Source organism: Poecilia latipinna, unplaced genomic scaffold (genome assembly GCF_001443285.1).
Source record: "Poecilia latipinna isolate Pla-1442-1.1 unplaced genomic scaffold, P_latipinna-1.0 Scaffold1395, whole genome shotgun sequence".
NCBI lineage: Eukaryota > Metazoa > Chordata > Actinopteri > Cyprinodontiformes > Poeciliidae > Poecilia > Poecilia latipinna.
In genome coordinates this window covers 48,238-61,954 of record NW_015114011.1, presented here as the reverse complement: position 1 = coordinate 61,954, position 13,717 = coordinate 48,238, and the positions used below count along the sequence as shown (strand labels likewise).

Here is a 13,717-nt window from a genome sequence, read left to right as displayed (position 1 = left end):
TTTACCCCCAGGTGCCGCGAAAGGAACCGCTTACCCCCAAATGTCGGCTTTTCCTTTTTACTGCCATTATCTGAAACCAGTTTTACACAAAGAGCTGGGGAAAATGGGTGAACATTTCCATTTTAACCTCCCTCTGTCTTATCAGTTATTCTGTCAAAAATGTAAGTTTAATGCAAAACGAAATATTAGATTACCCTGTCCTCCTCCACTGTGTCGACCTTTGCCATTCTGTTTTAAGCCTACGCTGAGCCTGTTGCTTTATCTTTTGCTTTCTTCTGTCCCAGTAATGAGCCATTTTGCGGCTCTTAACATCTGCCAAACTTGGAACGTTCTGCTTGCAAGACTCATCTCCAATGCATGAGGAGTCAGGCACCCTTTTGATTTGCCCTCTTTTCTTGGAAAGTGCTCACCGAAGTACTTTGTAGAAAAAGCATGCTGACAAACTTATTTTTTTCTTTTCTTGTTCCCCCCACCAAGTTCCAAATTTGGTAGTGTTTTTTTTTTCTTCTTCTTCTTTTAATGATGAAAGGTGAATTGGTGCTTGCTCCAAATAAGGTGTTCCTCTTGATCTAGGGCCTCTCTATTTATTTTTGTGTCACCGTGGGAGAGAAGTAGTGTCGGGGTGACTAATTAGAAACACAAGTTTTCTGTGGGCACTGTCAAGTTTGTCTAAAAAGACAACTCAGCTTTAAAGGTTAACACTATGCATTCCAGTGTGCAACATCTGTGGTTGAATGCAAAGCATCTGGCTTTTTTAAGAGCTTCAAGTGAACTTTACCCTTGTCAAGAACTCTAGTTGGTGACCTTGCCCCTTCAGTGCCTCACAGTATGCCTTTAACTCGCACGTATGGTTAAATGTGTATCATTTGCTGGCTGAAGTAGCTCTAAACGGGTATACCCTGTTTAAAAAGCCTTAAAATAAACAAATATGTTGCAATAAAGTCATCTCTAAATAATTATCAGAACTTTTGTAAAAATTCAACTTTAAACAGAAGTGTATTTATTCCTTGTGGGGGAAAATGTGTTAAAAACATAATGTCTAGTCCACTAACCTTTCCGTAAATGGCTAATGCTGCTATTATCTTTATGTGTAATTGCCTTGATGATCCTTACCTCACCTCTGAGATTTACAAAACCTAATCCATGTCTTTCATCACAATATATCCATTTCATATCAGTCAATGTCTATAATTATTGATTAGGTTGTTTTTTTTTTTGTTAGAAATATTTGAAATACTGCCAAACTGGTGACGTGACCTTCCCCGTTTTGGAAGCTGCTGTACACATTTTCTCCTTTCATTCCGCGCTATTGTTTCCTTTTTTTTTTTTTTTTTTTTTTTATTATTATTTTTTTTAAAAATAAATGAAACCTGACTCTGCTGTTGCTCAAGTCACTCAACAGGTTGTTCCTAGCTTACCAATGAGTAATTAAGTTGATGCCACTCACCTTTCTCAGCTGGCCTTGAGAAATTGAGAGGCCATAGCCTTTCCATCCCCCAGAATGCTGTGCGGTTCTGGATCGGAGTTCAGTGAAATTATAGAATATTCTATCAGATGTACTTTCTGTTAAAATTGATCATACGTCTACATATATTTTTATATTTATTGCCCAGCCCCATTTTATGACGGAGATGGAAAACTTTAAAAGATGAAACGGCTACTTTGTTGTACTCTGTTCCTGATCCAAAAACTGAATAACTTCGACTTTTATTCGCTGAATAACACGTTCCAAACCAAAGAGTGTCTGTGTCAGCACGTGGTAGAGCTCATGCATGTGGCATTCACTGATTGGAAAAAGATTGGAGTTCTGAGTTTCCTATCCGTTGGTCACCTCCTCAAGGCTGATCGAGCTGAAAATTGCCTGACTTGGCCAATTTCTCAGTGCATGCCTTATCCTTTCCAGGAGTGCCAATGAACGTCGAGGTTGCTGTATTTAGCTGTAGACCCTGAACAAATTAAATAAACTGTTTTGCAGGTGTGAAATAATAATAATAAAAAAAGTAACTCACTGGGTAAATTAATTGAGGGCAAAAAATATCCCAGTCTTATTTCACCACATTATACTTTCAATTAGCTGAATGATTTAATCTTGATTTAAACTTCAGCACCAGCCTGCTACAGGAAATATTTTTTAATCTATTAACTTCCTGGTTGATGAATTCTCTGCCTAATATTCCCAGGAAAAAGAATCACAGATGAGCCATATGCTCGATTTATAGATGTAACTGACAATATATTAAGGATCTTATCGCCTCACCTCACGTCTTTTTTCATTAACAGAACGGCGTGTGTAAATTAACCCATCACTTGAACAATTAGTGCACTTAATCAAGTTTGACACATAAGCTGCATTTCATTAATCTGGTGACAACCGGACATGTTTGTGTGAAGTGTGAAGTTTTTATTTCTCGGCTTGGGGGGGAGGGGTGGTTAGCATTCTGTGACAGAAATTTGAGGAACACTGTGTCGCATCACAAGACGTTACAGTTGCTTCAACTCATGTGCGGATCAACAGCACCGTAAGTTGATTCAAACAATTATCAACTGCTAAGATGATTCGGTCAGATCACTGCTCATTGTTTTTACTGTCAGCTGAAGAAATGAGAGAATATTCATGCATCTCCAGTTCAGATCTGCTGCTGTCTGAAGTTATAGCCAGTCGGTATTTACAAGTCTTGCTTGTCACGGTTTTAATGAAGTACTGGCTCTTTATTTGCTCGAAACCCAATTTTAATGTCAAAATGCAGTGTTTTCATGAGAACTGTACCTCTAAGAGAACGTGGAGCTTTTGACAGGGGAGCAGCGGCTTAGCTGTGTGCCGACAGCATCTTCCGGTGAAATGAAACATTGTGCTTTCAGTAATCTGACGGCATTGTCACAGTAGTGCCATTAAACGCTAAGAAGAATAAAAAGTTTTAAAAAATATATATAATTTAGTGTATATCAGTAATACTCAATGAAACAAAACTGAGTCTCACTTGTCTAGAGAGTATCCAATTAGATCCCTTGTTTAGATCTTTAGAGTCAAAGTTTATGTTTTATCACTGATGCCCATTCGTCTTTTTTTTTTTTTTCACCAGATGTAGCAGGACAAACACCTTCTGAAAAGTTCTATGAAAAACGATTTTTTTTTTTTTTCTCCCCAAAATCTCAGATATGACTTTGCATTCTTTCTGGTCAGTAGTGGTCTTGGGGGTCACCCACAGCGGCCGTTTTTGTCCAGCCTTTTCTAAATGTTTGCGTCAACAGCGGCTTTTACTCACAGTCGTAAGGAAACAGGCAGAGAGAGAAAAGGGGAAGAGATGCATCAAAAGTGCTGAGCTCGGGAATAGAACCCCAGACAGCTGCCTCCAGCTATTGGGCACACGCTCAAACACTATTTTTGTTAAACATGTTTCTTCTAACTGAGGGAAGTAAAGCCTGCAGTGCTTCAGATGTTCTGGTTGCTTTTTGTGTCCTCCTTGATGAGTCCATCCATAAATCAAATCAATCAGTCATGTTTGTGGGTCAGGTCATGAGGGCAACAGCATAATCTGAGAGAACCAGACTTCCCTCTCTCCAGTTACTTGGGCCAGCTCCTCCGAGAAAACTGTGTAAGAACTTGAATGTATTTTTTGGTGCCTTATTCAGCTGTATGATTTGATCTTGTTCAAATTATAAAAAAAACTCTTTAGTAATACACCAAATAATCGCCCATATCACTCGTCACCTTTTGCACCTCATTAGTCAGTGATGTTCAGCTCTTGATGTCGCTCACCCAGGCTGTTTCTGTCGTTCTCCCAAATGAAGAGGGAGGTGAAACAACTCCATGGTTTTGTGGGGTGGCATTCAAGCCTTTAGTTCATCCTACTTAAATGTCATATCTTGCTCCCAAAATTTTGGAGCTACGTCTGCTGCGGTTGCCTGTGTCAAACACTAAACGGCACTTGAATCGGGCTTTTAGAGCAGCAGGATATTCAGTTTTCCTCTCAAGCAATCAGCTTCCTCTCACGTCTCTGCAGCAGAAGGCAAGCACATCCTTGTGAATCCTTCTGAAGCTGTCATTTTTGAGAAGGGTGGAGGCACAACTCCACTATGTATTCCTTTGTAAAAGTATTCATACCCCCATCCACAGTGTGTCCCTTTAAGGTCGCAGACTTTAATACAATTTAAAGGGATTACAGTTATGCAAACGTGTGCTTAACTGTAATGTGGCAGAAAAACAAACATGGAGTTTATTTTTTTGAGTAGGCAATGTTTCAATTTAGCTTTTGTAAGAAAAGGCCAGTAATTCATTGAATTGTCTTTTTAAAGGATAGTTGCACATTTTAATTTCAATTTAATGTATTTTCAGTTAATATCACTGCTACTGATGATGTCATTCTCGTGATCTTTTAATTCTACATTGTTATACATTTGTTGATTGGGCTTTAAGCTAAAGGAGTACATTCTTAGTTGTTTTCAAACTGAGTCAGTGCTGAAATGACTAATTGATTATTGAATAATTGTCAAGTAATCTAGCAGTTGGTTAATAGTTAACTAGAACATACAGATTGAAACATGCCATTTTCTGTAAGAATAATTAATTAAGTAATTAAGCCAAAACTGTACAAAACACATATACATTTTGCATTTAAGATGAGATCCTTTGTGTGTAAATATGTTAGACCCATACTCCTCAAGTAGTATAGTTAGCTACAGCTGGTTCAAATGATTTAAAAATAATGTACTATTAGGCACCTTTTAATATCCAATTATTAATTTGTTAATAAAGAAAATGAACATGAGCCTTATTGATAAGTCAAGCAGGAAAGGTTGAGCTTTTCACTTGTTAAAATGTTAATATATTTTTAACTGTATTCATGCTTTGCTTCTGTAAAGGAATACAAAATTGTTGCATTTAAATAATAGAATGCTTTTCCTATTTAAAAAAAAAGGAATTTAATTATTTATTTGTATCTTTATGAATTTGTATTAATCTACAAAATAAGCTTGAATGGTTAGAAGAAAAATCTGCAAAATGTGCCACTGTTTATATATATATATATATATATATATATATATATATATATTATTCTTTTAATCAAATTACTCAATTAGTAAGTCACAGTAGGTGAACATATTTATGTCTGGTGCACAAAATGACTTTTGATTCTCTTCATGAAAAGGGATTTTTCTTATTTCTATATATATATATATATATATATATATATATAATGTTTTTTAATTACAACTCGGTGTAAATTTAGTTTTGGTTCATCATCGAGCTGCCAAGTATGTTCTGCCAAGTTGTGATATTCCTTTCTACAATATCACAGCTCCATGAAACTTGACTGATGTGGGTCATGACTTGTCATTAAGGGAAGTCTCTCGAAATCTGACCAGTTGAGAACCACTGATCTGAACTGTTCCCTTGGAGCACTGGTTGTGTTTGGAGATTGAACTTGTTACAAGGTGCACCCTGCCCCAGTTTCAACTTGTTTGTAACCTGTAGCAGATTGTCCTCCAGAATCACCCTGTATCTAGCTAAGTTCATCCTCCCATCAGCTCTGACCAGCTTCCTGTTCCTGCTGAAGAAAAACCTACCTACATCATGATGCTGCCACTGCCATCTTTCAGGAATCAAATGAATAGTGCACAGTGTGATGTAAGGCATATTGTTTTATGTTTTACCCTGGATTTTAATTCAGGTGTAGCAGAGTAAACGGGGCAGGGGGCTTGTACAAATGCACACCTTGCAAGATTGTATTTGTTAAAATCTTTAACTATCCATCAATTTCCTTCCAATTAACAACAAAATAACAGTAAAATAAATTGAAGTTAGTGGTTGTAATGTGACAAAATGTACTTTTATAAAATTACTTCTTGTAAATGTTTATGCCTAAAATAACAGTATTTGTGTTTTATTAAATATCAGCTGAAGAAGCAGACCCAAATTATTTTAAGAAATTTGAAAGTTTTAAGTATTTTCTCTTAGAAGATAAAAAGCAGTAAATGAAAACTGTTTTTGCCTTAAAAAAAAAAAAAGCAACATAACTGTCTGTGTCCTCCATGTTTTGGATATTTTCTATTTTTACATTAGTCATGTTAGCCTGATCTGATCAAGGTATTTCTCAGACAGAAACGAGACGCAAGAGTAAATGCCTTTTGCTCTTATCTGACACATTGCAGGCGTCTCTCAGAACCTCTGCTCCCTGGCTGCGCTCAAACCTCGCCTTTTAAAAGTCTCAGTTGCTTCGATCTGAGAGGAGAATCCAAGGAGCCCGTTGACATGCCCGCTAATGGTGCTAGTGCGCCTCCTCGTTAGCCATGCCCTCTCAAGTCAGCAGTCCTAATAGGCGTGTCTTAATGAGCTCTAATTGAGAATGGCTAATTTGCGTGGCCTGAGTCATTGTCTTTCTTAAAGCGCCTTAGAAGACTCTGCTGAAAACCTGATTGGAGAGTCTGGAACGTCTTCATCAGGGGTATACTATCAGGAGCTTTTATTCTCCCTCTGTTGCCTAATCTCTTTCATTCATTGCTTTTACCATTTCATTCCTCTGCTGACACCAGTTTGCTTAGTGGGGATATTCACAGAACCCCTGTCCCTCAATCACAAACGTTATTCCAGTGACACCCGCCGTTTTTTTTTTTTTTTTTTTTAAAAAAAACCCTTCAAAGTGTGATTAAAAGGAAGCAGGGCAGCTCTGATCAAAGGTTAAATTTTGCACAGCGTGACTGTCTTCACAATGCAGAGCAAGATTCCTCCTAAGATTCCTGAGCGCAGCGTAACTGTCGAGGCAAGCAGTCTGTGAGTTATTTAGCCGTTCTTGGGAGGACAAGTGATGGATTTTTGTGTGAGCTCCTCTGAGCAATCATCCTCAGAGTGTGTACGTTTTCATTTACACTGTAAGAGAGTTGTATATTTCCTCTTAATTTGAACACTGACACTTTATTTTCTCTTCCCCCCACCCCCCCGACCCCTGCTTTTGTCTCACAATAGAATATACAAGGAGTTTAAGAAAAAGAGGGCTCTAACGGCACTGGCAGGTTTATTGCATTGGCTGTAGGCCAACTCATTTTGTCCCGAAAAGTAATGAAATCTCCTAAATGACCCAAGCAATTCAAATTTGTGAGACAATTTCCTATGCCACTGAAAGTCCTTTTTTTTTTTCTTTTATTTGATGTTTCACACTTTGGGAATTGGGTTAGGGCAAGATGAAATAACCATTTTTCAAATTGTTATCTCTGACCAAAGGGACAATTTTAGATTTATGCAGTGCAGTTCTCTTTTATTTTACCCAAAGTTATGAGTTCTCCTTTTTCTCTCCGCTTTTAATTTCAGAACTGCTGGCTCCCAGACTCCAGGAAGAGAGAACATGACGCACTCACCACTGCCAGAGAGCGGCAGTGGGCAGATGTGCCAACCGTGCCCCTGCCTGCAGCTTTAGAAGTTTCCACTGCACCATGACAGATAATCATTGAGGTTTATTCCCTGACATTTGACTCAATACCCTTCCTGGTTCCCCATCCCTTGGTACCCAATCATCCCCCCCGTTCCCAACATGCTGCGGTTCCTGCCTCTCAAACTGGGCCGACTGTACCGCTGTCTGAAGGTGCTGTTAGTGCTGGGTTTGTCCGTCATCTTGTTGATGAACACTCACAACCTGTTCGCCTCCTTTCAGAAGAATGAGCTGACTGACAGACGATTCATTAATCTCAACAAGTGTCCCGCCTGCTTCGGCACCAGCTGGTGCCGCAAGTTCATGAACGGTCAGGTTTCCTTTGAGACCTGGGGTCGCCTGAGGTTTCTAGACGTCTTCAATGTCAAGAATGTTTACTTCGCACAGTACGGAGAGCCCAGGGAGGGAACGCGACGCGTGGTGCTCAAGCGGCTTGGCTCCAATCAGGAGCTGGCCGAAATAGACCAGAAAATCTGCAAGAGGGCAACAGGCAGACCGCGCTGTGACCTCATCCAGGCCATGTACAAGACTGAGTTTGCCCGGATCAACGGGGATGTTCGCTTGCTCACCCCAGGCGTGGTGGAGGGCTGGTCGGACTTGGTGCACTGCCCCTCACAAAGGCTGTTGGACCGTGTGGTCCGAAGATATGCTGAAACTAAAGACTCGGGCAGCTTCCTGCTAAAGAACTTGAAAGACACGGAGAGAATGCAGCTGTTGATGACTTTGGCATTCAACCCAGAACCACTTGTACTGCAGGTATTGTGTCTTCCTTCTTAATTTGGTACGTTTTAACCAAAGATGGTAATTCTAGTTGCTTTTAGATCTGTATACAAAGACTTTAGACTTGACTTAGATTTGTGCTCTAAATACTCGAGATTTGACTCAAATGAGGTTTAAAACTTAGAAATGTTATTCTCATGTAATTACAGATAAAAGAGAGCCAGTATTTAAACCACTGATCACACATCTGATGGGTGTACGCAAATGATGATAAATTCATGCAGTAACTTCATAATAATGACATGATTTGTATGTTATATATGGTTTTGGACAAGTTTTTGTTTTAGATTCACCCAAAAAATGTTAAAATGAAGATGCCATAAGGTTTGCTGTAAATCTTTCAAATCTTCTGACTTGGCGTGGAAAGGAAACCCTCCCAACCCTTCATTGTTCTCTGTGTGGTAAAGTTGTAGATGATTACGACATCATTCTTTGGACATTTCATATTCCTCAAAATATAGCCACTTCCTGTTGGATTCATTTAGAAGTTGGACATGAATATATTTCCAACTATTTCTACTAATTTCCTTTGAGGAAAGAAAGATATTTGTAACAGGTATGGAATCCTTACAGTACGATATACTTGAAAATAAAGTCACAGTATTAAGACTTATTTTTAAACAAATATTTAACATGACACAATTGCTTTTGTTTTCAAAAGAAAAAAAAAATATGATCGCCACCCTTGCTAAAATCATAACACTGGTTTCTCATTAAAACAACTTACTTATTGTATTTGTAGTGGTTTTGAAACTGTTTTTTAAAACTTGACTTTATTGTCATTCTAGTAACTTAATTTGCACAGCAGTTTACAGTACAACAGCTTTTTAAATCAAATTTTACATCTTTGAATGGTTGAATGTTTCTAAAAATAAAACAATTCCTGAATTCATAACCTACAGCAGCTCAGTGCTATAGGCAGACCAGATGGTATTCTTTGGAAAAAAAATGTTTATTTTAATCTTGAGTTATCTCTGGAGAGTACACGGTTTTAAATTGTTCTCAGAAGGATGTTTGACTGTTGGACTAGAGGATAATAAATTACATTTACATAAATAGATGTTTGTCACCTGATCTGCTGCAGCAGGTGTTATCATGCTAGTGTATGAACTGCAGATCTTGGATTACGTACGGCAGGATCAGAGCATCAGAACCAGGGTGTTGGCCGCTAAAAGCCCCCCAGTAAATTATAGGGTGGGGATCATCTTTTTCCTTCCTCTTCTATAGATCTCAGACGAGCAATTACACCCTTTCCTAAACTCTAGACTAGATCGCGACGGCATGCCACTATGTGGAGCACGAGCCTCTGCTGAGAATAGAGACGAGTTGAAGGCTGTGGCCTCTGAAAAAAATGAGGGATTTTTGGCTGGCGGCAAAATTGCATATTTAACACCAAATGTAGGGCAGTTCTGAATTATTCAAGGATGCATTTGTAAACGGTCCAAGTTGTTTTTAATTTTAATATACATCCATGTCGTCTGGACTCCAGTCAGTTGTGGGCGACTGGAGCAGCGGAATCTCTTGAGAGCTGCTAAGTGGGATCAGATCCAGTATTCTTCATCCTTCATTAATCTTCTAAGAGTTTTTTTTTTCTTTCTTTCTTTCTAAATACGTTTTCCTCTGGAGATGAGTTTCACATTATGGAAATGTTGCTTTTATTATAAAACTAAATTAACTAATACAACACAACATGTAATTACTTCATCATTTTCAGCTAGATTATTTCAAAAGCACAAGTGTTTTTATTTTTACTTTTTAATAATCATGTTAAACATTTCTTATATAAAAAAAATATGCTTACTTGTATTTGAGAGGATGTTGGAAATAAAAATGTGGCCCATCTTTGTTCTGTCATCCAACATGTCAAACCCTGCCCCTCCATGCCCCATAAACACGCTCCACATCTTTTCCCCTCACTGATTTATGAGCAGCCAATCAATTTCAATTTCTATTTGGCATTGACCCCGTCTCGTGAGAGGACACAACAACAATGGTCTTGAGCCCATGTAGACATTGAATAACGTGCGCTAACCCTCCTCACCTTACACATACCACATTGCTCTGGGCAGTTTGGAGGACAAAAGGAGACCTTGTTTCTTTTTGCTTGGTCAAATCTATATAATCTGATTAGCCTTGTGTAGTTGCTCGCTGTCCTCTTTCCTTCCTTTCCCCAGCGTTTTATTCTGTCAGCCCATGTCCCTGCCTGGCTCTCTGTTCTGTGAGTGTTTCCTCCACAGATAATGCCATCAGTGTTTTTTAATGCCATTACACTTCAGTTCAGAGGCTTGGTGAATCACCTTGTCTTGCAAAGAGCTTCAGACATCTCACACCAACACATCATGCACACACATTGTCCACAGTTCTCTTCTCTCCCACTCTCTGTAGCCCTCGCATGTTTACAGGGACTCATGAATTGTTTATCTTGTGCAAAACTTGTGACCCATGGGGGTATCACACATATAGGGTTGTGTGGTTGGATGGGATGTGAAGAAACCTCTCAGGTATCCTCAGTTCGTCAGCATCACTGAGCTCAAAAGATGAGAAAATTTGCTGAGAGACTGTGAGACCGTATACACAAGGTTAGGCAGCAGTGAACCATAAAGAATTAATGGCGTCTGTAGAAGTTGAACAGGAGACTTGCTGCACTACAACACCTCAGTCTCCTGTTTTTCCAGAGGTTAGGATACTGCCTTGTGATCGATTCTGAACAAAAGACAATGGGATGTGGACTCAGTTTTATATCAGTGCGTGCAATATACACATCACAAAACTGTTATTTTGCGATAACTCGTTGACATCACAGAGACACTATATTTGCGACGTATTTTGCAGCGCTAATCTACAAATGAACAAATCCAACAATACTGTGTGTTATTGTGGATTCCAATTAGTTGAATTTCACTATTTTGCATGTGTTTTAATGATGTGGATATCAAGTAAATCTATACTAATACTGTTCATTAGCATTGAAATGTGCAGCATGAACGTTTTCTTAAATATTAACTTTATTACAAGCCATAGCTGCTGATTTATTAATTTTTTTCTATTTGAATGGAAGAATTAAGACTGACTATCATGTCACATCACCATTTTGATTCTTTTGGTAGCTGTTTTAAACAAAACTCTTTGGTATGAAATGAAGACATCTGCTGCTGATGGTTTCGTAGCCGGAAGGAGTTGTAACGGGAGTAGCAGAAAGTTTCTAAAGGATTTCTTTATCCATTTGGAATGTTTGACACTCATAGATCTAAATCTTAATTACCTTTTTAAGCTTCTTGATTATCACCGTTTTTAAGATGCTTCACTAATTTGTAGCACAACTCCATTTGCTAGACGTCACTATGACGCACACAGCTACCAAAAGGTTTATGGACACCTTTGGCTCCTGTTTGTCTGCCTTATTTACAAAATGCCTCTAAGAAACGCTGTTGCTTTTACCTTTTGACTAAAGATAAATGGAATGGTAGCTCTGAATGTGTCTAGTGCTTTTCTGATCCTACCCACCATTCAAAGTGCTTCTACACTACAAGCAGTATTCATCCAGCCTCGGTCATAAATGTTCATCCATTATTGTGATGATATGAAGATTGGTAGGCAACTTGGGGTTAAACGCCTTGCCTAACTGCAAATCGACATGTGTTGGGCAGAAGCTCACAACTATCCAATTGCAAGATGATTACTCTTCCCACTGAGTCACAGCTGCCCAAGAGAGTCGCATTGGCTCTTCTCCAGACGTTCATGCCTTGTTCTGATAGTTTTAGATTTCCAGCACCAATGTTATGATTTACAGCCATAACTTTGTCTGTAAGCACCAGCTAGGAAAAATGAAAGTCTTACCTTATATCATGGGATTTATATTGAAATATCCATTTTGACCTACCTTCATGCTCAGCATGTTCAAATCTTTTATTAGTCTAATATCATGTTGCCACAAATGTTTTACATATTTTACTTGTGGTAAACACCTGCAGTAATCTAAATGTCATCACTTTAAAATATTTTAGATGACTTCACATTACATTTTGCATCATGAAACTAAAATATTAATCTTTAGATTCTCTTTTCTCCTCCTTGTTTTGTTTTTACAGTTGAAAAATGTGAATAACATTTCTGCTGCCTGCCCAGTGAGCTGCATGCACGTTTAGAGGGGGCTTCTGTTTCCATTCTTTTGAAGCCACAGGCAGTAAATCGGCTCCGAATCACTATGAGAAACCAGACCTCCTTTGTCCGTGGAGAAACAATCTGCTGTGTTGTTTTCGGGTCTGGCCAACAATGGGTTTTCTGTGTGTTCTCTGTGCACACTTACACACACACTCCACCCCCTCTTCTTTGTCACATGGAGGACATTTTGGCTTTGGGGAGTAAATATTTTTGGAAGACAAAATAACGACAGGCAAACAAAAAAAATAAAATATTTGTGCAATCAGAGACATCTCCTCTAACTTAATCATATTTCTGGTTCCTCTTACCAATTCTGTTAAATTGCTTTTGAAGTCTTTGTATAACTTTGATTAATCAACTTTTGTCAAGGACTTGTCTCTTTGACTATCAGAAGAATTGCATGATCCTGTTTAATTTTACTCCTTATTCAAGAATAACTTGGTTTGCATGAGAAGTGAGTAATTTATTCTACTCATTTCCACGGCTTGAATCTTATTTGCCATCCTTGGATTCTTTCCTCCAAGCGAGATGACTCACTGATTCATCAGGTGATGGTTGTGTTTGATGAAGTGCATCTGGTCCAACCTTAAATTAGTTCGATTTAGCCCAGCTCTGCCTTCCGAATCATTAAGCTCGGCGAGTTTGCCAGAAGCATGTGACTGCACTTGCACCCTTTTTCAGTCCTCAGCCGTGTCGTGCTCAGCGAAGCCGAGAATAGGATGTGACAGGCCTGTGGGGTTAACTCAGTCAGTGGTTCGCTCATCTCCTCTAAAACTCAAATCTGTGCAGTCCAGCCACCCCTCTCCATATTTTCATTACCGTCTCTCATCTACTTCTTCCTCTGCCTTCATGCTCTTTCTAACTTGCTTGCATCACCTGACCAGAAGATGCACTTATGATATGGCATGAATTCCTTGTGTAGCTTTTGCTCTGTTTGAAACCAGAATGGAGGTTGATATACTACCTTATCTACTGTTCTGTTGGCATTTTTCAAACACCAATTATTCACAGCTCACTAAGAAACATACAAAAGACAAGAAGACTAAAATTTGAAAACCTGATGGACTGAAGGTATTTCAAACGGTGGTTTGGTAACTAAATGTTTAATGTAATCCAGTGGTTTGGCCAATTAACATGATGTAAGAAATTGGGACAAAACAAATATTTAGCTTTTTCTGGTTTTCTTTTTTTTTTTTTTTCTTTTTTTTTGGTCTAAAATCCATTTCAGAAAAGCAATATTTTTACAGTGGTTCAAAAACTGGTAAAAAAAAAAAAAAAAAAAAAAAAAAAAAACCTCTTTTTTAACCGGGCCCCCCCCTCAGACAAAAACAATCCCTCTAAAAAATTTTCCCCCC

The 13,717-nt window shown here is 38.6% G+C and overlaps 1 protein-coding gene across 1 annotated transcript in view; it reads left to right on the top strand.

Annotated features, from left to right (window-relative positions):
• dipk2ab (divergent protein kinase domain 2Ab) overlaps positions 1-13,717 on the top strand; it is a 40,488-nt gene that overhangs the window by 3,499 nt on the left and 23,272 nt on the right. Inside the window, exon 2 of the mRNA XM_015056608.1 lies at positions 7,304-8,177. Coding sequence (XP_014912094.1) covers positions 7,524-8,177 — 654 coding nt within the window. The 5' untranslated portion in view covers positions 7,304-7,523. The remainder of the gene's footprint in view (positions 1-7,303; positions 8,178-13,717) is intronic.